General features: G+C 41.1%; 2 protein-coding genes across 2 annotated transcripts; both read right to left on the bottom strand.

Annotated features, from left to right (window-relative positions):
* Window positions 1-42: 42 nt before the first annotated feature.
* Window positions 43-9,286, bottom strand: gcna (germ cell nuclear acidic peptidase). Its single transcript, XM_022192157.2, has 13 exons — window positions 9,165-9,286; window positions 8,716-8,818; window positions 8,174-8,285; window positions 8,016-8,088; window positions 7,839-7,888; window positions 7,666-7,738; window positions 7,506-7,576; window positions 6,419-6,838; window positions 6,156-6,321; window positions 4,553-4,697; window positions 3,839-3,974; window positions 766-970; window positions 43-661 (listed from the first exon to the last, which is right to left on the bottom strand). The coding sequence occupies exons 2-13, from the start codon at window positions 8,803-8,805 to the stop codon at window positions 475-477; spliced, it is 1,728 nt and encodes a 575-aa protein (XP_022047849.2). The 5' UTR covers window positions 8,806-8,818; window positions 9,165-9,286; the 3' UTR covers window positions 43-474.
* Window positions 9,287-10,276: 990 nt separating this feature from the next.
* ogt.1 (O-linked N-acetylglucosamine (GlcNAc) transferase, tandem duplicate 1) lies at window positions 10,277-25,255 on the bottom strand. Its single transcript, XM_022192152.2, is given in 23 exon segments — window positions 10,277-11,415; window positions 11,507-11,630; window positions 12,981-13,233; window positions 13,348-13,500; window positions 13,809-13,979; window positions 14,317-14,433; window positions 14,541-14,711; window positions 14,814-14,939; window positions 15,049-15,138; window positions 15,268-15,426; window positions 15,741-15,920; window positions 16,037-16,138; window positions 16,437-16,590; window positions 17,023-17,066; window positions 17,068-17,124; window positions 17,266-17,406; window positions 17,511-17,706; window positions 18,170-18,249; window positions 18,349-18,465; window positions 21,860-21,928; window positions 22,082-22,325; window positions 23,071-23,251; window positions 24,865-25,255. Coding segments are annotated over 23 exon segments (3,147 nt in total). The 5' UTR covers window positions 24,902-25,255; the 3' UTR covers window positions 10,277-11,234.
* Between the last annotated feature and the right edge of the window lie 1,428 nt (window positions 25,256-26,683).

The raw sequence follows: 26,683 nt of genomic DNA, 5'->3' as shown, positions 1-26,683 counted from the left end.
TCGCAGTATCTGTACATAAAAGATGCCAAATGCCTGTTCCAGTTACCTGTCCAAATTTAAACTTTATTTGTCGAGTTAATAGTGGGAAAATCCCACCAGCCAAACATAAAAAAACAACTATGGATCAGATCAAATATTTATCCTGGTCCAGTACAATGCCAATCAAAAGAAGAAGTAAATGTCAATGCATTTCATTATTTGACACCAACCTCATTCACCTCACACACACAACAGTGCACACAGACGAGCATTTGAACATGAACTTGCTGTTTAGGCTCATTTTTTCTAGTTACAGCAAATCTAATACTACACAGAAAGACAAAATAAATTTAACATTAGTAATCACAGCTGCTCAGTGATGTGAAACGAGTTGACGGAGGTATTTCAGAATATAAACAGATTTCCTATATGTATGTAAAGTTACCGCCTCAGCTTTGACTGACTTTAGCCTTTGAAGCAAAGTCTACACTAAGTTTACGCATCACTTTCTGCATGGCTTTGTCCCACCAGCTCCTGTCGTACATTTCCATAATTTTCTTTGACAAAGTTGGCAAATGGTGTGGGAGCACGTGGTTTAGAAGGAGTCAGTAGGACAAGCCGACCTGTGCAGAGACCACACGCAAACCTCTCTGTATCCAAGGACTTGGAATGGCGCCCGATCCTGTAAAGCAGAAACGTAAAAGCTATGTTACTCTGTGGAAATCAACTTGCATAGATAAATGGTGAATAAGAAGGAAAAATGAACGTGAAATCAGTCAGACGTACTTATTCTGGCAGCGAGTGCACTGGTATTGGAATTTGTACTTGATGTCATAACTGTGGCAGCGGGTGACCATAGGCAGCTCAGGATGTGCCAGCGTGGCTTTGCGAGCATACAGCTTCCAGAAGTTTCCATGGCCTTCCCTAACACCGTTAATCAGCCATGTTGCAGCATGACACATCTCATGTATCAGAGTGTCCCTGAGACGATCTATGAGGGAAGGGCAACAAAAGGACGAGGACAGTTTTATTAAGTATTACAAGAAACACTACACACGTGGACAAAATTGTTGGTACCCCTCAGTTAAAGAAGGAAAAACCCACAATTCTCACTGAAATCACTTGAAACTCACAAAAGTAACAATAAATAAAAATTTGTTGAAAATTAAATAATCAAAAACAGCCATTACTTTTGAATTGTTGATTAACATAATTATTTAAAAAAACAAACTAATGAAACAGGCCTGGACAAAAATGATGGTACCTCTATAAAAGATTGAAAACTATTTGACCAGAGTGACATGATTAACTCAGGTGTGTCATTTAATTAACATCACAGGTGTTTCCAAACTCATAATCAGTCAGTCTGCCTATTTAAAGGGAGACAAGTAGTCACCCTGCTGTTTGGTGAAAAGGTGTGTACCACACTGAACATGGACAACAGAAAGCGAAGGAGAGAATTGTCCCAGGACATCCGAAAAAAAATGATAGACAAACATCTTAAAGGTAAAGGCTATAAGACCATCTCTAAACAGCTTGAAGTTCCTGTGACAACAGTGGCTCATATTATTCAGAAGTTCAAGACCCACGGGACAGTAGCCAACCTCCCTGGACGTGGCCGCAAGAGGAAAATTGATGACAAATTGAAGAGACGGATCGTTCGAATTGTATCCAAAGAGCCCAGAGCAACCTCCAAAGAAATTAAAGGTGAACTCCAAGGCCAAGGTACATCAGTGTCAGATCGCACCATTCGTCGTTGTTTGAGCCAAAGTGGACTTCATGGGAGACGACCAAGGAGGACACCACTGCTGAAAAAAACTCATAAAAAAGCCAGACTGGAATTTGCAAAAATGCATGTTGACAAGCCACAAAGCTTCTGGGAGAATGTCCTTTGGACAGATGAGACCAAACTGGAGCTTTTTGGTAAGGCACATCAACTCTATGTTCATAGACTCAAAAACCAAGCATACGAAGAAAAGAACACTGTCCCTACGGTGAAACATGGAGGAGGCTCAGTAATGTTTTGGGGCTGCTTTGCTGCATCTGGCACAGGGTGTCTTGAAAGTGTGCAAGGTACGATGAAATCTGAAGACTATCAAGGCATTCTGGAGAGAAATGTGCTGCCTTGTGTCAGAAAGCTTGGTCTCAGTCGCAGGTCATGGGTCTTCCAACAGGACAACGATCCAAAACACACAGCCAAAAACACCCAAGAATGGCTGAGAGAAAAGCGTTGGACTATTCTAAAGTGGCCTTCTATGAGCCCAGATCTGAATCCCATTGAACATATGTGGAAGGAGCTGAAACATGCCATTTGGAGAAGACACCCATCAAACCTGAGACAACTGGAGCTGTTTGCTCATGAGGAGTGGGCCAAAATACCTGTTGACAGCTGCAGAACGCTCATTGACAAATACAGAAATCGTTTAATTGCAGTGATTGCCTCAAAAGGTTGTGCAACAAAATATTAAGTTATGGGTACCATCATTTTTGTCCAGCCCTATTTCATTAGTTTGTTTTTTTAAATAATTATGTTAATCAACAATTCAAAAGTGATGGCTGATTTTGATTATTTAATTTTCAATAAATTTTTATTTATTGTTACTTTTGTGAGTTTCAAGTGATTTCAGTGAGAATTGTGGGTTTTTCCTTCTTTAACTGAGGGGTACCAACAATTTTGTCCACGTGTGTATAAGTCAAAAGTTTGGAGACACCTTCTCATTCAATGCTTTTTATTTATGTGTATTATTTTCTACATTGTAGATTAATACTGAACATTAACACTTTTTTGTTTACAATGTCATTCCGTATGTATTCTTTTATAGTTTTCATGTCTTCACTATTAATCTACAACGTACAAAATAATTAAATATAAAACACTGAATGAGAAGGTGTGACCAAACTTTCCAGAACCAATGAGAAACCTTTTGTGAGATTTCACAAGGATAAAAAGGAATAAAACAAGATAAAAAAAAAAAAAAAGATTAAAAAATCAAAGTGAAAACATAGTTACAGCAGTAATTCGGGTGTAGAGAATGGCGTTTAAAAGCCTGAATATTGAATATTGGGAGCACGGTTGTTGGCCACATGAAACCAAGCTGAATTTGTTTTGCTCAGATGGGTTTGCTGTAAAATGTGCCAAGAACTACCACAGTGAATGCATGGTCCTGGCAGTGAAGCACAGAGAGGATATGGGGCAGTGTGAGTGCAAAAAGTAAGAGGGAGATGACATTTATAGATGGCAAAACAAATAAATGTGGATGTATCAAAACACTAGCAGACAAGATGACTACCATTCTGCAGAGGATTGAATTGAATTTTCCACTCTGACAATGATCCAAAGCACAGTGGCAAAAGGTTTTCTGAAGAAGAACGAAGTAGAAGCTATGACCTGGCCAAGTATGCCAGCCAACTTGAATTCAAAACAACACATTTAATAAGAAAAGGTGGAGCCACACAAGCACTCCAGCAAAGAAGAGCTGAAAAATGTCTCCAGAAATCTGAGCAACGCTGGTATCCTCTGTGCCAAGGAAGACTAACTCTGTCATCAAAAATAAAGGTGGATATATGATACGAGGTATTACAAAAATAAGACATTTGCATTTCAGTAATACAAAGGGTACTTTGGTTGCATAAAGTTCCTACAGGGGGGGCTGAATTTCTAATATACAAAATGCAAACGTTTAGTTTTAATTTGACATAAGATCCTACTGTTCAACTTCAAAGTCACACGATTTCTGTGAAACATAACATTTTGAATCATTTCTCATTTAAGTAATATTGCATATGGGGTATAGTAACTTTTCTTGGATATTTCATATTCATGGACAACAGAGCACTGTTTGGATTACTGAAGCATCACCTGCTGAGTCACAGACTTTCTCTGACAGTTCAATGCGGGCGTAGCAGTTCCCTCCTCCTCTTTCCTGGCCTGTAACACAGTAGCCAGCTGTTTTCCGCATCTTCTTATTCCAAGTCACTGACATGTCGGTGGGGAGCTAGAAAAGTAATGTCAGACAAGAAAACAGACAAAGCAAATCAACTATAAAATAGTCAGAAAATCCTGATCGTAACGGTTATACATGTGGTTCTACCAGTTCCGCCCTTCAGCATACTCAATTAAAAAAAAAAAAAAGATATCCCAGGTTTGAGTAGGTTTACAACAGTAGTGAAATACTAAAAGTTAGTCTGAGGAGGTCTGGCTGCTTTTAAAGGTCATTTGATGAAATGTCCTTTAATTCTCCTGTTGAAATCAACCACCTGATTATCACATGTGACTGACAGGTCAGTGGATTTAAGGCAGTCAATTAAGATTTGACCTAATGTGTGTCTGTCAAATTACTTATCTCCATATCTCTCACAGTTTTTCCTATATGTAGGTCAACTTACTAAAAGGAAAGCACAAACTTGCAATTTTCATATAGAATTTTTTTTTTTTAATTTCTAACTGAATATGCTGAAGCAGTGAGCCCGAAGGACAAAAGATATTTAACGATGCGACAATTCTAGGTTGTCCAACCCAATCAAATACTTCTATAAAAATGTAAATGAAACACAGCCAACTTTTGTTTATCACCTTGCTGTCAAACACACTGGTATTGTACAGTCTGTAGAGTTTGCTTGTGAGTTCTTCTTTGTTCCGCTTAAAACTGGCCACATATATGGAGCCAGGGTTTGTGAGCGACTGCAGGAAGCAGTCTGGAGTTTTGCACAATGCAACCCTAGAATGAAACGAAGACAGCAGAATAAAGGCAAATATTTGTGCATAAAAAACAAACTGTGTAAGTCACAGACAAAAAGCTGCTTAAGGTAGACTGAGTTGCATAACAGTCTAACATTCAGGGGCCTCATTTATAAAACATTGCGTAGGATCCATACTAAAGTTTGCGTACGCCGAAAATACGAAATGGGCGTATGCCCTTTGCCCCTGATTTATAAAACTTTGTGTAAGCACAGCTGCATGCAATTTCTTGATAAATCACACACCAGCTGGAAGATTGCACAGGTGGATCCACTTCACATTCCGCCCACAACACACCCACATTTTACCATGAATGGTCAATGCAAAGTAACTCATGAATGTATCTGTATATAAATAAGCTGCTGATCCTCGGCATTTCACGCAGCGCTGGCCGGCGTCTTTTCACTGCTGTGCGTCAGGATGAATGAATCATGTGTTGACCCAGGCCATCCTGCCACTAAAATTGTTCTGATCATGTCCGATGTACAAATAATTTGTACACTGATTGAATGTACATTTTTTCGGTTCACATAGACAAATTCATTTTCACTCGGGGGTTGTGGTGTGAAGCATGTGTGCCTGCGTGCCTGTACAGGGCTGATTAATAGGTGGACGCTCATCCCATTCGGCAGCATATGGATAAATAAACAGAATTCTTTACTTTTTTTGTTGCCTTTTTACTGTGATAGTTGCAGTGAAGAGTGACAGGAAACGGGGAGAAGAGTAGGGGGAAGACATGCATAAAAGTGCCCCGGGCAGGAATCGAAGCCGGGCCACTGCGTCGGAGACCACCCCTGCAAATGGGTCTTCTGCTTTCCCCGATGAGCCATACGGGCGCCGGGTGATCAATAAACAAAATTATTTAATAAAGATCACCGCACTGGCCCCAGATGTGGACCGGCCCTTCGGTCAAACGACCGAATGAAATAACGTTCAATCCGCCCCTGTTGATATATGAACATAGTTCTGCAAATACAGTCGTCGGCCGAATGGCGCACTATATGAACATCTACAACAATGAGGGTTTATGATTATCCGGCTCGACAAGTCTAATATGTGATAACAATAAAGGTTTGAGATCAATCTGGTTTCAATTCACCACTTCACCCTCCGGCACTGCCGTTCCCTCTGTCTCCAAAATGTGCTTAAGCAAGCATCAAAGTTGGCGCACCGGTGCGCACATTCTCACGCCAAGTTTGTTTTAGAAATCACAACGTACACAGCGTACGCCACTTTCTACGCAAAGTTTGTGATTTACGCCCTGTTTTGTGCGTAAGCAAGCATCAAGAATCAAGGTTGGCGCACCGGTGCGCACATTCTCACGCCAAGTTTATTTTTATAAATCACAACCTTTGCGTAGAAAGTGGCGTAGCCCTGTTTTGTGCGTAGGCAAGCTTTATAAATGAGGCCCCTGGTCTGTACAAAAAACCAGATGTACCTGCTGATGGGACCACGTCTGGGCTCTGTCTGAATGACTTTGGGCTTCAAGATGGACGATTTTTCTGACGTGTTCACATGCAGAGGCGTTTCCCCCAATGACCTGGAGCCTTTCGTTGCAAATCCCTTTACAGGAGGAACTAGCACAGCAGGCTCCTTACTGCATTCTACATATAAGACCAAAATAAAAACGACAGATATTAGTCTCACAATACTAAAGGTAAACATTGTTGGATAACAGCTAAAAATAAGCAGTTACTGTACCTTTGCTGGTCTTAGGTGTTAATGAAGTGCTTGTAAAATGGTTTTTCTTTTTCAGCCTCTCTAGCAGGGATGCAAACTCCTCCTCAGAACTGTCCGACTCATCCACGTTAGAAGGTATTGAAAGAGTGTGCTTAGGAGAGGTCGCTGGTGCTGGAGTTTTGCAGGGAGAAAGAGAAAAAGAAGGAACAGGAGGCAGGGGCAGTGATGGTGGACCGTCATTTTCATCGCACAGTGGGGAGTAGTTGTTGTGAGCCTTTAGCAGGGGCTTCGGCTTTGAGTGACGGGTCCTCCAAGTACTGTTGACTACAATATTATCATCTTCATCATCGTCACTGTCACTAATAAAAACTGGGGAGTTAAACTCAGCCAGTGGTTTCCTCGGTGGATGACGGGATGCTGGAGTATTGATCTTCCTAGGAACTGAAATACAGAAGATACACAAAAATCACTCATTGAGAAATATACAGTGCAGACCCCAAGTGTTTACACAGTTCCCCACTTGTAGCTATTTACGTTCTCTGAGTAAAGATACAATGCAATAACTTTATTAATCCCCGAAGATTAGATTGTTAGAGGTGCAAGTGAATACAACAATAAGGCCAAAAATAGCAAAAATGTGTCAAGCATCTCAAACCCAGTTGTTGTGCCAAAATCAACAGTTCACAGACAGATTGCAAAAAGGAAATGTGCATAAACTGGAAAATGGTAAACTACATGGTAAATTGAGCAGCACAAGTCTTGAGAATGATTGAAAAACCATTTGCATGGTGAAGAAAAGAACTTTATTAACTGCACAGTAAGTCATAATGTTCTCCAGGATGTATGCGGAAATGCTTCCCGGTCTGCAAACAATTTCAACAAAATATTTAATACAATTTTGGTTGGCTTCATGTGAATCTGTCAAGTTATTTTTGAACTCCTAAATATAAGTCACTATCTCGGCACATAGCTCTTTCTATATTGATGTAAACCGGCTCACATCAAACCTGAGACTTGGCACAATGTAGCATCCATGTCAAATTGAAAGTGTGGAAGTATCAGTCTCCGGGCTGTACTGGGTATATTTTAAAGAAAGATAACTTAATACCTTTAAAAGATGATTTGGTCTCAATAAAGTCATCATCTGATAAGTAGTCATCCACGATGAAGTTTTTGAGGCTGTGGAACAAAGTTAAGAGTTATTTTATTCACCATTTTCCACTGATGATCATGCTTCAATGAAAAAAAAGAATGTATCAAAACCTCACCTGTCTTCACTCCCACTCCGACTTTCTACTGTTTTCTTAGGCTTGGTGTCAGGAGTTTTTACCCGTTGTAGAACTTGAAGATACAAAAAGAGTATATAAGAAAAAAAAACATGTTATCGTATGGTTGCACGTATAGAGAAAATCGTAGCAGGCAGAAAGAGCGCGGTACTCACATGATTCAAAAGTGGCATCATCGTCTGAACTCAGCACAAGAACATTTGAACTGAAAAGAACAAAACTAGTTTTACAGTTACGTTGCCATGACCAGATGTGTTACAAGATAAAACAGGTGTAAAATGCAAAACAGAAATGCTTAAAAAAAAAAAGTTTTTATTTTTGCATTGTCATACCTTTCCTTCTTTGCAGCGCTGCATGGCTTCTGTGAAGCAGCTTTAGCTTGGGGTGTAGACCTTTCCATAAGAACTAAGAATGTGAAAGGTAAAATGAAAATAAGTCATATATGTAAACAAAGTCACATCCATGAGCGGTGTAAGGTAAAATTACTTACATTGGTCAAAGTCATCATCACTGGAGTCTCCCAGCATCCTACCTCTGTACTCAGAGACTGATTGAGGAGCACTGGTGCCAGTGTGACGAGTCTTGCCAACTATATTCATCAACTAGAGAAAATGACAACAGTGTTCATTTACAACGTATTAAATCTCACGCCGCATCGAAGCAGGAATTCCTGGTAAAGAACTGAATGTACAAATGAGGATATTTTTCAGAGGATGGACATTGTTGTATTGTAAACCATATTTTTTAATTGATTCTTGGAAGTATTTTGATATTGAAGATACTAGATTTGTCATTTTCATTAGCTGTGAGCGATAATCATCAAAATTAAATATTTCACCTTACCTGTAATATTTCCAGAATATATTTTCTTTTTTAAAATAACTGCTGGAAAATATTCAACTTCTTCACAATGTAAATTTCTGATATGCATTAGCATATTCCCCAATACCGCACTTCTAACCTGATACTTTTCCAGTAAGCCAGAGACGATTGCGAGCATGGTTTTATAGGTAAATAAAGCATGCAACAAACCTTTTTCTCTGCTGCATCCAGTCCTCCCTCATCCATCCACCCCATCTTTTTGGCAACTTTTTCAAACGACTTGCAGGTATCATGGCTCATTATTCTCGCCGCTCTGAAAACAACGCACACACAAACATTAGCCATTTAACATTCAAGCCTGTGGCATAGAGGACAACAAACGAGCAACAGAACCAGTAAGTAAAGCGAGGTAACATTTAATCAGTAAATTTTAACACCTAGTGCAAAAGAAATATACTAGAGGATTTAGTGCCACATAAAATGTAAACAGCTACCTGAGAACGTTACGTTACCGTTAGCATCTCGCTAGCTAACATTAGCCACACTAATGTAGACTACACGCTAACTGCTACCTCTAGCTGGTTCGTTAGTATGCATTACATTAAACCTTGTTTAGGGAGGAATCATTAAATCATTATCATCATTAAATTACATTTTACCTGAGATTGAATTACCAAATGCACTTCTGTTGATGAGAATTCGACACGAAGTGGTAAACGGAAAGTAAATTCAAATCGTGTACTCTACTGCACTGTGAGTTGTCACGCACATTGGACCAATCAGAACTCGTTTGTAATGACATGTGGACATTGTGGCCACGCCCACCGCCAAACACATGGACCACGGAGGTTTTAAACAAAGCAGTAAGACAGGCAAATTCTGTAGACACCGAGTTGTAACGTAAGTATTTTTATTAACTATGTATTGAAAACACAATGAAGTGAAACTTGCACTTTTTCTGGTTGAATAATTTATTGGTATCTGGTTGGAAAGTTGCTCAACAATCTGCAAAAAGCTAAGGCAATGCTCCACAACAACCTGTTAATGTATAACCCTGTACTGCACTTGGCCTTTGAACTTTTAAACTGGCTTCTGCAATTAAGTATATTTTTGAATGCAGTACGCTTTGTTCTTCTTCTCCTTTTTTTTTTTTTAAACAAATAACCATTTTTTTTCTTTTTCTACTTTACCTTATTTCCTTAGGTCTTGCAGAAACCTCAACACCCCGAGCTCAGGCTACCTCACAGAAACCATGCAGAGCTGCAAAGGAAGACTGTTCCAGAAAAACAAAAACATACATGTTTTCATAAAGTATATTGTTTCTGTTTTGCATTTTACACCTGCTTTGTTTCTCTTTCTGCTAGGTGGGATTATGCACGAGTTCAACCATAAGATAAAAAAAAATCTTTCATATCCTGGACATTTGAACTTTAAAACTGACTTGCATGATAAAGTGTATTTTTGAATGCAGGACTTCTTTCAAAATGTGGTATTGCTACAACAATTTGCATTAAAGAGATGAATACATGCATCACATCACCTCTATCACCCTGGCAACCACAGGTACATTGCAACTTAGTACTGCTAGATTTAGGCATGTAACATGAATCTTATGTTTCATTGGTCCAGTGAACTGAAAAGTGTTCAAGGCGCTATCTACTGGAATAATGACACATATCAGACAGTAACCCTCTGCTGATTTCAAGGGAAAAACAACGGCTGTAGGACTTTAAGTTCTCACTGTTTCTACCAACAGCACAAAAACACAACACCGTTTTTGCCATCTCTTTATTTTTTATTATATATAGAGAGCCTTGTGGCATCATTGACAGCATACAGTTAACAGACAATACAAAAACAAAAACTGCTTACAAAATACTTACCAAGCCCGATCCTTGTGATTAAAAAACAATATCAATTAATGACTGGCTCTCGCTATTTAAACTGAAATTTAGGCCCTTTTCCAGTGACTTTAATGAAGTTCCTTTGTCCAATCAAAAATTTGCACAAGCTTAGTGTGACATCAAAACGGACAACAGCTAACAAACATATTCCTTTTTAACAAAAATAAAAGTTGGCATTTGGTGAGGGAAAGTCTTCATCTAGACCTGTTCCTCGAAACTTACGCATCTACATGTCGCAGTCATTTAAGAACAGCTTAAGACAAACTAAGGAGCATTTTCAATTTAGATGTTACAATTGCATGTTAAAGCTGGTCAAACTTAAGTCAGTTACAATTTTCATGGTGCAATATTGTCATTTTGAAACACAACACTCTTAATCCATTTATAAATAGATCAACAAGTAACGACAGCTGGGCATTCTCTCCACAAGCTGCAATTAGTCCTGTATGCACACCGACAAAGGGAAAAAAAAAAATCCACTGATCAAGTACTGAAGGGGGAGGAGGGCATTCACAATCCTCTCATGCTCACCAAATACATATACTGTGTTTTAGGGCAAGAGTCTCAGATGAGATGCCTGAAAGTCTCAAGCTCAACCTGGCTCAGGAGATGCAGATGTGCGATGCAACGACAAATGTAATGGGGACAAACGTGAACACGTGTAGGCTCCTTGCAAATAAGAGTCCCATTAATAGCAAATGGGAGAGATGGAGGCAATCATTCAAGGAGAGGGAGCTGGAGTGGAAACTGACCATTCAAACTATGGTGCTGATAATGGTTAAAATGGTTGGAATATAGGGGAGAAGAAATCTGCGTGCTTCCAGTTCAGGCATTCTCACTGGTCTCTACTGTTAGGTGTTTGACCAGGTGATCTGGCTTGCTGCCGTTGCTGTGGTGCTCCCACATCTGCAGATAGAGCCTCTCCAGGTCCACTGTGTACTGTTTGGTGTTGAAAAGAGGGCTGCAGATTCGCTGCTTCCACACGCGTGCTCTCACCATCTTTAAGCTGCGGGAGAAACAAAGTGATCAGGATGGGCAGCTGATAGGCAGGAAAGGACAGCGAGTCTTTAAAGGTGATCAGATAAACTTGTACTTACTATTCCATGTCAGAGCCCAGTTTGACTGCTATGTCTTCATAGTCCTGGCGACTTTGGGCTATTAGTTCCGGGCAGCCCAGACAGTTGAGCTGTGAAGCGGCCACACGGGAGGCAAGGGTCTCACCTAAGGACGTTAAATTAAAAGCAGTCTTCACTTAAGATTTGTTCCAGAGTTTCTGCAGAAATCAACCAGTCAAATTTGATGCTATTTAATGTCATTTTAATGCTATACTGTAAAAAGTTTAATGCCACGACTGTGAACTCAACAAATCACACGGGTTTGTTTTTTTGTAAAAGACTATTATTATATGAAAACTGTCCCTACATTTCGCTATTTCTGAATACAGAAACCACCCCTGACCACCCACAGGCTGTAGTCGTTCTCTGAAATCCATGTTTTCTAGCCATTTTTGCTGGAATTTGCATTTCCCCATTTCCCAGCTCTCCTCCATCTGGCCCAGCCTGCCAGTCACCTTAAACCAGGGTTGTCAAACTCCGTTCCTGGAGGGCCACTATCCTGCATGTTTTAGATGTTTCCCTCTTCCAACACACCTGATTCAAAATGATAAGCTTATCATCAAGCTCAGCCTGATAACGAGCCTGATCATTTGAATCAGGTGTGTTGGAAGAGGGAAACATCTAAAACATGCAGGATAGTGGCCTTCCAGGAACGGAGTTTGACACCCCTGCCTTAAACACATGCAGCTTTTGGCAATTGTACCCGACCGGCCGCAACAATTATCGCAATGCTTCGGCATGCTTAGGCAGATGCACATATCTGATGAATCGCAGTCTATACAGTCGGCAAAAAAGCATTTAGTCAGCCACCAATTGTGCAACTTCTCCCACTTAAGATGATGACAGAGGTCTGTAATTTTCATCATAGGTACACTTCAACTGAGAGACAGAATATGGAAGAAAAATCCAGGAAATCACATTGTAGGATTTTTTAAAAATGTATTTGTAAATTATGGTGGAAAATAAGTATTTGGTCACCTACAAACAAGAAAGATCTCTGGCTCTCACAGACCTGTAACAACTTCTTTAAGAAGCTCTTCTGTCCTTCACTCGTTACCTGTATTGATGGCACCTGTTTGAACTCGTTATCTGTATAACAGACACCTGACCAAGACCAAAGAGCTGTCAAAGGACACCAGGAACACAATTGGTGGCTGACTAAACACTTTTTTGCCCCACTGTAATTACAAGCTATTATATTATTATTGTCAAATAATTTCTTGAAAACTGCAGAAAGAATTTTTAATGCCACAGAGCATCAAATTTAATGATTTTTTAATGCCCTTTAAGACCTTAATTTTTGCAAAATCAATTTAATGACTATTAATGCTTTTTAATACCCAGCAGAAACTCTGTGTTCTACTGTTGCTTGTATGTTTTCATAAAAATCAGACAATTTTTATGTTCACTTTTAGTTCTTTGTTGATTGGGTCACTCGTAACCAAGAAATTCTCACCTGGCATGGTGACCATTGGTGTTCCAGCCCAGAGGACATCCATGCCTGTGGTGTGACCATTACACAGAGGAGTGTCAAGACACACATCAGCCAGCTGGCCTCTTCTCACATGCTCCTCCTTGGGGGCCACAGGTGAGAAAATGATGCGAGAGCCAGGCAGACCCATGTTTTGAGCGTACTGCTGGATGTTGGGTTCCCCAACAGCCGGGAAGCGAAGAAGCCACAACACACTGTTGGGCACACGCTTCAGGATCTGCAGCAACAGGGGAGAGTGAAAATGGATTTTTAATATAATCTGAAGTAATTATTTCTATGTTACTGAAAGGACACCTAAAGCTGTTGTTATAACCAAGTCTGTCTAACTTACATTGGCCCACATCTGAAGAGTAGGAGGATCAATCTTGTAGAGCTGGTTGAAGTTGCAGTAGACAATGGAGTCCTCTGGGAGACCATACTGGGAGCGGGTCGTCACAACGATGGTGCGTGGCACCTCCTCCCCAGTGGCTGCTTTGTTATTGATCTGAAACATGGAACAAAACATTGTTTCTGTAGGAGCTGGAGTGGTCTCAATAGTTTTAGAGTGTGACAAGTCTTGAACATTTGTGCTAATGTAAAAGACAACACAGTTCCACTTCAGTCAGTCAGCAGTCTACTGCTCTATGCTTAAACCAAAGAAGACCCCAGTCTCAAAAGCTACAACCAAATCTGCAGTAAAGATCTGGAAACACAGTATGCCAAGTTCACATTCTGCATTAGTAGATTTCTGGAGCCTTTGCTTGATCTTTTAATGTTTGCATGTGTATTTACATTTACATTTCACAGACATACCTGTGTGGTGGCCAGCCCATTGCTGACAGTGAAGCCATTGATTGTGACCTGGATTTGGCCTTGGTTGATCATGTTGATGATTGCTTCAGCTGCTGTGTTCATGGGAATAACAGGCATGGACAGAGCTCCATTTGTGTCTCCAGCTGGTTCCTGATTGTTGTCACACTTCATCTGGTCAAGAGAACAGTGTCAACTTAAATGTTCAACGTAAAACACTTCAGCAAAATGCCATTTTGAAAGAAGGATTCATATGCTCGTATATACATTTTTATAAATGAATCAGCAGACACTGGTTGAGATGGTCTCCTTAATATAAATATAATATAAATCAATACCAGAAATGACAAAATGATTCCATCTTCATCTACTCCATTACTGTGACTTTACATTCTATAACTTTGTAAAAAAAAATCAAATAGTGAGTTCTGGTTCTGAAAACCTGCTACTATGCTTCACTCAGACTGAACTAAAGTGGTAAATCAAGGTTTATGAAATATTCCTTACTCACCTTTATCACTTTGACGTCTGGCAGACTGTCCAAGAAGGCTTTCAGATCAATACCATTCAGAACGATGCGGTTATCAAAGATGTGTCCATTAGACTTGAAGTCAATCACTGCCTTTTTCTGTGGGTCAAACAGAAACATCTTTGATGCTATGTTTTCTCAAGAACATGTATTTAAAGAAGACACTAAGCTGACAGAAATGATTCGCAATGTGAGGACAGTCAAACCTTGAGGTGAGGGAACATGTTGGCGTGGTCTCCAATGAAGAAAGTATTGGGCATGTAGGCAAGTTTCTCAGAGTACTGCTCAGCTACTTCCATAGGTGATGTCTCCTTGTCAGTGATGATGTAGTCCATGAAAGGAGCCCCGCTGGTTCCAGGGTAACCCAGCCACATAGCCTGTGAAATGGGCAGAAATATGATGAATGATGGTAATAATGGAGTTATCTGTCTGTACAGTATACAGCTCTGTATCTATCAGAAATCTCATGTAAAGCTTACCTGAATGGGTGCAGGGCGGAGGGCAAACAGCTCATTTCGGGCTCCCTTGGTGTATCCGTTCATGTTGACCAGAATGTGGATCCCATCCTGGTGAATACGATCAGCTGCTTTGCCGTTGCAAGGGATCTGTAGGTGAAAGGTAACCGTTTTGGTATAAATGCATGGTGCTGTTGGCATCACATCAGCAGAGTCTCTGTAATTATATAAACACTGATGAAGACATCACATCCTTTACCTGTGAGAGGTCTGTGAAATGATGAGCTTCCGCGACCACTTTCACACGGAAGTTCGTACTATCATCGGGGCTGAGTGCGTAGCAGAACACCTATGGAAAAAAGAATGGGCTAATGTTTCAGTCAACCCTGCTTTTTATTTCTGTAAAGACACTGTAGTAAGAACTACCTATTTACAGGGTAAAATTCTGAGACTTGAGACCGTAATTACGATCATCTACCTCAAACTTCTCTGGATTGTGCATTCCAGGAATGGACTGCATCAGATGGGAAGTTGGGTGATTGCCAAAGTCAGAGCTGACATAGCCAACACGCAGACGTCCACCGCTGGCTTTCAGATCCTTGGGATGCTCAAAGGCAGGTTTATGCAGCGCATTAATCTGTGGAATAAGCAATAGTATAAGAATACAACTACTGCAGTAAGGCCAGTTCTACAAGGAGCAAGTTCAACTAACTGTAGCAACAAAGGGCAAACACTAAACCATTACGAAATTCCACTTTCTAACCTCATATCTACCCCTACATCATACATATCCTCACCCCCTGCAAGCAACCCATTCACCACCTCCTTTCTGCCTCTTTCCTACATCCCTTACCTTCCCCATATACCCGCAGACAGGTACTGCCATCACCAGCCACCTCCATCCCCCCAAAATAAAAATTAAAGGTTACTTGCTTTGATCAGTGCGTGTACCTTGTCCAGGCAAAGGTTTCCGTGGCGCTCAGCAATGGCTTTGCGGAAGCCGTGAGAGAGTGGATACAGCATGCTGTGGTGTGGGTGCACTGAGGGCAAGCGGTTCTTATCCAGCTGGTCTGCCACAATGCTTACGAGCTTTTTCATCCGCTCATCATAATCCGTCCAGTCACAAACAATCTGGAAAAATGACAGCAATGAGAAAAGTCATTCATTTCACTTCCAATGCAACACGAGCCAAAACGATACACCTCCTGAACATACTGGTCATAAAAAATATATGAGCATATACAAACCTGTAGGCAATGGGCCAAGTTGCAGTAAGCATCAGGGAAGTCCGGCTTGAGTTTCAAGGCTGTGCGATAAGATGCAATAGCCTCTGGGATGTTTCCAGAATCCTAATAAATACAGTAAAATGCAAAATCACAAGCTGCAAATGCTATAATGCATTCTGTGACACAAACGCGTGGTAAAGCGCAGCTGTGTGAGGCCCAACATTCACCATGACCACCATTTTAATTTTAACTTTGAATGCTTACGGTAAATGTGTTTGTGTCATATGTGTTGTAGCATGCATCACCCCAAGCAATCTGGAGGGAGGCAGAGCCCTAAAGCGATGTGATAAACTGTGAAAACTTTGATACTGATAGCGGTATAATATGGCAACAGAAAACGAAGAAAAACAGTTCTTCCTACCTTGTGGATAGAGGCCAAATTGCTATGAGCATCAGCAAAGGCTGGGTTGATCTGGATGGCACGGGTGTAGCATTGCAGCGCTCCCTGTACATCTTGCATTTCCTTCAGTGTATTGCCCATGTTTGAGTATGCATCAGCAAATGTGGGGCTGATTCTAAAAAAGACAAAGGCAAGCTGTCTAAACACCTGCATGACAGCATTACTTTGTGTTGAAAACAAAATGTATTTCAAAAAGATTTACCATGTACTGCTCTACATTAACAAACAGCCATTATATTTGGCATGTATACATTTTGGCCTCCACAATTCTAAAGTCAAACAAAAAGTACTGTACACAGCCTGCACTGTACTTTCTAGTAATAAGTCTACAAGGCAATGTGCTACATTTTATGAATGCAAAATTGACTCAAGTGTCAGCGATGAGGCAAGTTCATCACTAAATCCAAAATCCATATTTACAGCTTAAGTGAACCATGTAATTCTCAATGAAAAAAAACAGTTCAAACAACCTTTGACTGAGGTTTTTCCAGCAACTTAAATTAAAAGAAGTCTGAGTGAGCAGCTGCTGCAGTACATATTTACAAACCTTATGGCCTCCTTGTAGTGCATGAGGGCCTCCTGGAGTTTTCCCTTGCTGCTGCAGAACACTAGCCAGATTAGAGTGAGCTGCTGCAAACTCTGGGAACACCTGATGGAAAAAACAAACTGTTACTAAGAAAAACTATTCTAAGTTTCCATGTTCACATTTGTAGTAATGATAATGTTTTGCTAAATACATTAATTCATCCCAGAAAATATCCCAAACATGAGTGGCTGACTCCTAACTCACCTCTAGGGCTTTTCTATACAGCTGAACTGCCTCCTCAATGTTGCCCTGCTCACGCTTGATATTGGCCAGGTTGTTAAGGGAGTCAGCATGGGTCGGACACAAGCGCAAAGCTGTGTTGTAACACTCTTCTGCTTCAGACACCTGGAAACCACAAAGGTGTTTTAAAAGTTAAATTCAGCACATGTTTGCAGACTTAAAAAGACAAGAGAATATTTGAATTTTTGGAAAACACAAATGCACATTACATTGCCTTTCTCCTTCAGGGCGTTCGCCAAATTGCAATAGGCATCAGGAAAGTGAGGCTGCAATTCAATAGCACGCCGGTAGGTGTCGATAGCCAGGTCAATGAGTCCTTGCTCATAGTAGACACAGGCCAGGTTTCCATGGACAACTGCATGGTTGGGGCTGAGACTCAACGCTCTCAGGTATCCAGCCACAGCTCTGCAAACATGAGATGAGTTATTGATACAAGTTACGTTCAAGATCTATCTATTGCTTTCATTTTAAACTGATGTCATCTTTTAAAATCATTTCTCACAAGCCATTTGGGGCATCAACAGTGCAATTACAAAATTGTACAATTCCTACAAAACTACTGAAACGTGCTATGAAGTTATAAATTTATCGCTTCAAAAAAAAAAAAAACTACTGGTTCAGCCAAGTTACAACCCTGTCCATGATTGCAGTTCTGTATGCGCAGCAAACTTGCCCTGACTAAACAATGGCATGTGAAAACACAGCGATAAGATCAGCACAAACAAGGAGGTACTGAAATTCTGAAGCTCCTGACTCACTCCAAATGACCCACAGGGTGTGGTAGGGTGGCACATTTCCAGACAAAAGCTCACATTTGAAAGCAATAAGGAAGCACCACATAGTCTACGAAGTCATGATTTAGACTCACCTGTCAAAGATGCGGGCTTCCTTCAAAACATTGCCCAAATTAATGTATGCATCAAGGAAATTTGGGTCCAGAGTCACTGCCTAAAAAATTGAAAACAAGCTTGTCACATCTGAGACAACACACACACAAAAAAGTAGGAGCAGTAGGACTGAAAACACCTCCAAAATGATTCAACTAACCTTTTCAAAGTGGTGTATGGCGAGCCAAATCTCTCCCTGGGCATTGAATACACAGCCCAAGTTGCTCCAAGCCACTGCAAAGTTGGGCTGAGTCTCAATGGCTTTCAGGTAGCAAGCCTTCAGTGGGTTTACAATGAAAAACCACAGGAAAGGAGGAGAAGAGGTAGAATGGGATAGGTATAGCATGTAGAGAGGGGAGGGAGGGGGTGGGGATTGTAAAATAAAAACAAATAGAAGATTGAGAATAAAAGTAAGAAAAAACAAAAAGGGCAGAGAGAGCAAAATTAGTGACTATTCTCTATGATGGCAAAAAGTGAGTCTACAGCATGGGCTCGCGTGCGCAAAAGTCTGCCGCGCAAAGCTGCATTGCTTTTTCCTACGCTGCGCTGATCCAACCAACACCCACACGTAGGCCCTCATCCTGCAGTTATGACCAAATTTATACCAAATGTGGTAGTTCCTACACCCTGCTTCCCACTGAAAGTATCAACATTGATCGGCTATAACTCAATGTCGTAACATAAGAAGGTGCATAAAAATTAAATCGCCAATTGCTGCACAAACGCTGTACAATAAATGTTAGCGTGATATCTCACAACCTAGGATGCTGGGCAGTTCGTGCAGGTGATGGTCCCTGTAATGCATGCGCAACAAACGCGAGCGCGCTGTGTGGGTCTGCTGCCACCGCCACCACAATGCACCGCGTCGCGCTGCTTGCGTGACCTTGCTCCTGGCAAAGGTTTGGACTTCGCTGCTGCGCTCGCTGAATGGCCAGGTGAAACAGCTGCAGACCAACAACCCCAGGCAAAACACCTGCAACACCAGACTGGCACACACTCGTCACCCAGAAATGATCTCAGAATAAAGACGGGGAGGGGCTGCTGGGACTGAAGGATGAACCAGTGGCTTGCATTAAGACACAGGGCATTTTGGAAAGAACCAATAAGATACTTTGCCACTGAATGCATTTGACTTGGTGAAAAAGACAAAGCGAATGTTTTTCAAAAGCCAATTATGTCTGAGATTTGGGGCGCACTTGGGAGCGAGGCTGGTTGTGAGTGGGGAGAGGTCCGCAACCAACAGGCCATAGGGATTGAGGGGGGTTGGGGATCGCATGCTTGCGCTTTCCGCCTTTTTGGTTGCTTGGAGGGTATCGCTGCGCAGCCCCTGCGCTACTGCAGACTCACAGCGCACTATCTGCATCATCATCAGAACGCTGCAACTCCAAATAAAGAAGGGAAAAACAAAACAAAACAGGAAAAATAACCAGCATGTAAGAGTTAGAGGGTTCTTACTTGTTTATCACGATTATTGCTTCCAAATCCAAGTTTCTTTTTACTTAATACAGAATTGGGTAATTAGTACAGCATATTTTAAGAAATGCTTACTGTAATTTGCTTTGTTACTCTTTTTTTTTTTTTCTTTTGCCACAAGACAGAGGAGCTCAAGCATGAAGTGAGGTGGTTTTTCTTTTGTTGGCAGTTACAAACCCGTTACCATATTTTTGGACTTTGTCAGAGTGGTGGTCGCAGCTGGCTGGAAGAAGAGGAGAGGACTGAGGCTGCCCTAGTGTTCCTTTCCGCCAGGCACCTACGCAGGAATAGTGTCACCCACCTGAAACCTTCTAAATAACAATATCAGTTGTGGAAAAACCAAAAGAGACAAAATCAGAAAACAAGATCGTTAGTAAAAGTTTTCAAACAATACATTCTTTTTTTAATATGGAAATAAAACACGTTCTTCCAAATCACAAAAACATAAAAACTATAATATTATTCTTAGTTTTCATTCATGCAATGAATGTTTCATTTCAAAGAAAACAAAAGGAATGCTTTAAGGGTAACTGGGAGGGAAGAAAGGCTTTGATGTGTACAATTTATCAGTGAAATATAGACAGGCTTCCAGTTGTCCTTCAATTCAGTTTCCATATCAAACTACAGGAGGGCAGTTACTGGCTTGATCTTGCCCAAATGAACTGATCCCATTTCTTTGGGAGAAAATATTACATATTTGAAGGAAAAGGGAAGAAGTATTAATCATTGCTTTTCTTTTATTCTTTTAGCATTTTCATGAAATATTTTTAAAACTTTGATTTCTTTATCCTGGCCTGCTTTCTTGAATCCTGGCCAATGGGTAGGAAGAAAAGTCTGTGGTTTAATTATTTGTATCTAGAAGCCTCCACAGCTCTGAAATAAAGAGGTCATCGCTGTTGCTGCGCGTGCTTCTGTCTTTCTAACCCAGCATCTGACGCAGGCGGCGGAGTACAGATAGTGAGCTGTCTGCCTGACACCACTTTGGCCATTTTAAGGCACTTGAGAATGAGATCTTTAAAACCCACACAGTTCAATACGCTATTGAAGAGCAGTGGATATCAGAACAGATAACCAGCTGGATAAAGTCTTCATCAATAAGCACAGTCAGAAAAACCTGAGTGCATTAAAAGCACCATGGGAGCTTGTTTGAGCACTGCTTTGATGAGGCTGAAAGGTCAGGAAGACAGCTCTGAGCGCGCACACTCCACCAAACCTTAGCGAGCGCGCGGGGGGTGGAGCGACAGAGCAGGGGAGCTTGTGACTCCCTGATGCTCCTCCCCACTCCTTTACCCCCCTCTAGCACGAAATAAGATGGCCTGTAACCAGCGGGACAACTCCGTATCTCCAGATTTGACCCAACCCCGGTAGTCCCCTGTAATATAGACACAAGTTTTAAAAGTGACAAATTGATGTCCAACACCTGGGGGGAAAAACCCACAATGGCAGCAACTGTACTGACAGCAAACTGAGATGAAAAGCTTGTCATTGGGCACTTGATAACAAAACACAGGAGTATAGTGGTTAGGTTAGAAACCATCTTATCTTTTGCACTGCAAAGATAAACTAGCTTCTGATCAGTTCATATTTTCTTCAAAGACCGAGCCAGCATTTTCCCTCCAAAGTCAACTTTTTTGGAAATGCATGGGCCAAGGGAAGATCTGCTGTGTGAATTTAAAAACTCCAGCCTTTCTTCCTGAAAGGGGAGGGGCTGACCTCTGATAAAAGGTCGGTGTAAAGCAAAGGACATTGGGACTAGAAGTGACACAGGGTAGGGACAAATGTAATGTGTACACTATACTGAAAAAGAAAATGCATGAAGCTGTCTATAAAGTAATCAATAGAAAGTGTTTATGTACTAAAATTCAAAATATATGTGTATGTATAGAAAACCTGATTGCCTCATATGGGTGTTGACTCATTTCAGTCCAATACATCCAAAAGGCTTTTTCTAAGTCTGGGGTCAGAGGTCACTGCAACTCTGAGAAATGAGGAGATGCTGTCATTTTCTGTCACTCACTTAGCCGAGAGGGTTGTATAAAAAGGACTCGATGTGTTTTAAATGTGTCAAAGGGGGGAAAGGAATATCTATGGCTTTAGTGGGTGATGCTACAAACAAAAAAAATTATGGGAAAAAAGAAAAATCTACAACAAAAACAAACAACACACATCTATATAAATGGCAACCCGCTCTGACATACCTTGGCCTCTTCCAAACGCCCAAGGGCTTTAAGCAAATTGCCCAAGTCACTACGCACGCAATAGAGATCCTGTGAAGGGGAAAAAAAGAGCAATGAATAAAATTTTTAATTTTACTGCTATAATGCACTGCTTATCAGGGTTAAATCCCAATATATATGTGCCATTTAAGCAAATAAGAGCTTGCTGTCATTTGAAGGACTTTAACATGACATGCTACTTACAGGGTTATACTGTAAAGCAGACACGTAAGCCTGCACTGCTCCCTCCATGTCTCCTGCAGCCACCAGAGCTGCTGCCAGGTTGATGTACCCATCAATGAAGTCTGGCTTCAGTCTCAAAGCGTGGCGATAATGCTCTATGGCCTCCTGCAGTTGCCCACGCTCCTTGTACACGTTCCCCAGGTTGGAGTAGGCCTCAGCCAGCATTGGGTTCTGTTTGATGGCCAGGGTGCTGAAGTGAGCAGACCTGTGGGGTATAAGTGGGTGGAGAAGAGTTATACTTCAGAAATGAGGGCTTGGCATGGTTGGTTTTATATGGTGCGAAGAGGCAATAGCATGGTGTAAGAGGTGAGGAGGAGAAACTCGTAAAAAAAAAAAAAAAGAATGTTAAGATGAACACCCTAAAAATGCTGAACGTATTATTACATCACACATGGAACAGCACTCATCCTACTGACACTCAAATTTAGTGAATCTGTAACTCAAATGTCTAATTTGCAAGCGAATCATTGTGTTGTCAGTATACTCCAACTGAAGCTTTGTTGCATATACAACAAAAAATAAACATCATATTTGGCTATCTTTATCATCCATACTTTCCCTAGCAACAGCAAAATATTTCTGCTTAACAGTTATTTGGTAAATAGCTACAACAACAACAATATACATATTAATTTGGAGTGTACTGCTAACATTGTGCATAAAGGGTAAGCAAGACCACACAGTTTAAACCAGCAACTTGCAAGACCAAAAACCACCACCATGGCACCTGCAAAGCAAGAGTACACTACCACCAGAACTGTGTTAGAATCAAAAGGGGACAGCGTGAGACCACATTCAACCAAACAACAGGACTTCCAGGAGACAGCACAGTCGCGCCATAGGACTCCTCAGCCCAGCTGTGTGCACTCAAAGCAAGGCGGCCCATTATTCTCTTGCTACTCCCACATCACATGCTCTGTGTGCGTTGAGCCCACCCCCCCACACCTCACCTGTCGAGTCTTCGGCACTGGAAGTGGATGGAGGACAGGAGCAACAGCACACCTGTGTTATCGGGCTCCTGCCTCCACAGCTGCATGCAGTGGCGCTCAGCTGCCTCAAAATCTCCTGACTGATACTCCCGGTGTGCCAGCTCAGCCAACCCTTGGAAGGAAAGCATACGTTTTGTTGGTTCTGGAGCACCAACACAACCCAAGGAGGGGGGAAACAACATGTTAGAGGTGATGGAAGAAATTAAATCAGACAAATGAAAACAAAAAAATGAAGAGATGACACTAATGGTTTCATTAACAAACAATGACCAACAATTTTAACTCAACAGAAAACAAGGCAATGGGCAAAATCAAGGGATCACAGGGTGGTGGAATCATGATAAACAATTGGAAGCATTACATTTTGATTTGGACTGTTGCATGATACGATGTCTGGTGTCATGGAATTTTCCACATACTATCAGATATATTTTGGAGAACTATACAGCTAGAGCATCTTCATCGAGGATTGGGCTGCCTGAATGAAGTACTAGCAAACTGTACCGTCAGGTCTTGACACTGAATAGCAATTTTTTGGTCAATCATATTTCCTGAGACCAGGGCTTCAACCAATTAAGTGGCAAAAAGTAATACAAATTTTGGAAGGCAAAAAAATAACACACCACTGAAAAAAACCGAACAAAAACAGATGGGTGGATGATACACTGGCAGAAATTCAGCAGTGTTGGCAAACCACTGAATTTCATATTTTCTAAGACGAATTGAGAGCTTTCAATGAACACAGGTTTAAAATAGCACACATAGATGCTGTAACAAAGCACTGCTATTTAAGGTGAGTTTGTTCAGGGTGCGGCACAGACAACATTTGACCAGAGGATCATCATACATGGTGACAACTGTACAGCAGGGTGGAGGAGGAGGTAAAATGGCTTGGCGACAGTCCTGCTGCTATTCAGTGTGTCCACAGAACACCTGCAGGTTGACGCCAAAGCTTAATTAAGATTGCAGCAGATCCAGTTCATCCATCCCTGACTATTACATCATAATGCTTGCAAGCAGGAACCGTAGATAAATTCAATTAGTTAAACCACCCGATCATAATGCACGAACTATCAGTTCGGTATCGGTCTACTGGTCACCTTTAGGATGAAGTCGAGCACTGTATCCGCAGAAAAATAACTAAAACTGACAATAACCTTGGCATCTACGACAAGCGGTGGTGTGTCTGCAATGGCCAGTATAAACAGCAGGATGCAGAGCCCTCGTTATGGTAGCTTGTGATGAAATGTGGTTCAGTTTTTAAATCGGAGAAGCCATTTTTATGGCCATCAAAGAAACAACAACGACATTTTGATCTGCTACATGCTACACGTTTGCTAACTTAGCTTATACGCTACAGCCACTTCAAACAAAAAAAAAAACACGTGAATACTTCACTGATTAGCATTATGTTAATTCGTCGATACATTGCATTCATCAAAGCGATCTTCGCTGACCATTTTGAAAGACGGAATCATTACAAACCTTGGCTAGCTGCTGAAAATCACGCTAGCATTAGCTTTAGCACTCTAGTAAAAATGAAAGGCAAAAACTTGGCCCACGTTGTCAGTGTTGTCCTGTTGATTATGTCACACAAAAAGACTACATAGCTGAAATCCTGGTTGCCATATTTAACAGATTTTAACACACTTTATTTGTCAGAGACCAGTTCAATCGCATCTCACGTAACACGAGCTGCAGTGTCGCATTCACATCTTGCTAGGTTACTAGCATTAGCTAACAACGGCAACCAACCTGTGCTGTCAGCCACATTTCCCACTGAGCTCGCCATCTCCTCAGTCTTCGTGTCTTGCACGGTGGTCGTCAATGTGTCTTCTGGGAGGGTACCGTTTCAGAGAAAAAATACCGACGATCAGTCGTCTTATAGGCTGCGGCCAGCAAACACGTTGCCTGCCAAGCTATGTAATGTTAGCTAACCTGAGCTACGATTCTCCGTATTTCGTACGATGCTAAATTGGTACAGTTACATTTACGCGGTATGGCCGGGTAATAACCAATAAGCTAACTTAGTGACACTATCTATTTTTTTACTGCCATATAAAGTGATAATACGCTACTTCTTAAGGTTACGGCTGGTCCTCCCTTCACAACAAAGCAGCAATGGATCATAAAATGGCGAAATGGGTAGAACTCGTTTTTTTTTTTTAGATAAAGTAGATCCGGGCCTCGCTATTAACCGGAAACGTCCGTTATGTTGTAGTAATTGACCCAACTAGCGGCAAATAATTATTAGGATGTAGGTTCGAAATATTTTATTGTAAGTCCTTGTCACTGATTCATCTGTGAAAGAGAAATGATTGCGAACGAAGTTGCGCGGAAGCACACATTGGTGCAGTGACGTCGAGTGCAAATAAGAAACGGCAGCAACGGTGGATTCATGAGCCTCACAGCTGAATGTGTGAGACATGGAAGTCTGCAGTCTGTCTAGTAGCATGTAAAATTAAATAATATTTCTTAATAATAATGATAAAGACAGTCATATGCTGCAGTTATAAGGTATGTGTAGCACAGAAACTGACAGTGTACTGTGTCTTCCTGTTACAAATGTTATCTTTACACACTCAAGTGCGCACTGAAGCCCTGGCATATGAATTTCATTTTTTTGACCTTGCACTTTCTCAAGAACAGGTGCAAACAAATTGCCCAAAAGTAGCTTTATTACTGTAATGTCTCATCCAGCTCTTAGAACTCCAAATGCAAATACATACTCAATGCAAGACGTGTAGCACCAAGTATAAATAATGCAAACATACTGTACATTTTTCTGTGTGCGTTTCTGCAGAATGGGGGCAAATGTATCAAAGTTTAAAAGATTCCCTCCAGTAAAAAACAAGATTTTTAACCATGTTAACATGTCCAGATCATTTTTTGCTTTCGTTTTCATATGATAAATGGCATGTTTTGAGCAAATAAGCAACTATTGCTGAGAATTTTCATGCTGAAACCGGAGCATACCAGTGACAGTTTAAAAAACATGGATTCAGACTTCATATGTAACAAACCTAATTAAGCAATCCTGTCAACTTGCATGTGGAGCTTTCTGTATTGTGGCTCTTCTTCAGAATCTGTTTCTGGTTCTAACGTGCATGCCTGAATGACTCCAATATTACAACTTGCAATCGTGTAGTGTCTAGTGTTTAAGCAGTCAAAGGTGAGCTGGTGTGCTTGAGCTGCAGCAGTCAGCAGAGGAAGGCGTCCAGAGCAAGTTGGGGATCTTACTGATCTGCATATAAGCGACAATACACGAGCACAGGGAAGCAACAGTACAGAAATGCATCTATTTCATCCATTTTGAGGCAGAGAGCGATTATTTTATTAGGGGAGCAAATCTAAATATGTAACTTTGATACAAAGACATGAGTTTTTTAGGGTTTTAAATCAATGATCAGAGAGAAACCTTGATTCAAGAAAGGCAAGATTTCCTAACACTGACCTTGATCTAGTTATAGTCTTATGAAGAACCCTGTTTTTGTGTGCCTAATTTTGTTCATCTGTTTTCTAGATAGGGATCTGTAGTAGAACTGAAGTGCAGTAAACCATAAAATTCCGTCAG

This window comes from Acanthochromis polyacanthus, chromosome 10, assembly GCF_021347895.1.
Source record: "Acanthochromis polyacanthus isolate Apoly-LR-REF ecotype Palm Island chromosome 10, KAUST_Apoly_ChrSc, whole genome shotgun sequence".
In the NCBI taxonomy this organism is placed as follows: Eukaryota; Metazoa; Chordata; class Actinopteri; family Pomacentridae; genus Acanthochromis; species Acanthochromis polyacanthus.
Note: the sequence above shows the minus strand (reverse complement) of the source record. Positions and strands in the feature narration are given on the sequence as shown.

Bases quoted from the DNA above. Each gene is read 5' to 3' on its own strand.
- gcna (XM_022192157.2), bottom strand. From the start codon at position 8,805: ATGAGCCATGATACCTGCAAGTCGTTTGAAAAAGTTGCCAAAAAGATG. The intron at 4,698-6,155 runs GTACATCTGGTT...GTTTCATTCTAG, and splicing joins AGACGTGGTCCCATCAGCAG to GGTTGCATTGTGCAAAACTC. The intron at 3,975-4,552 runs GTGATAAACAAA...TTACTTTTCTAG, and splicing joins CCAGTGTGTTTGACAGCAAG to CTCCCCACCGACATGTCAGT.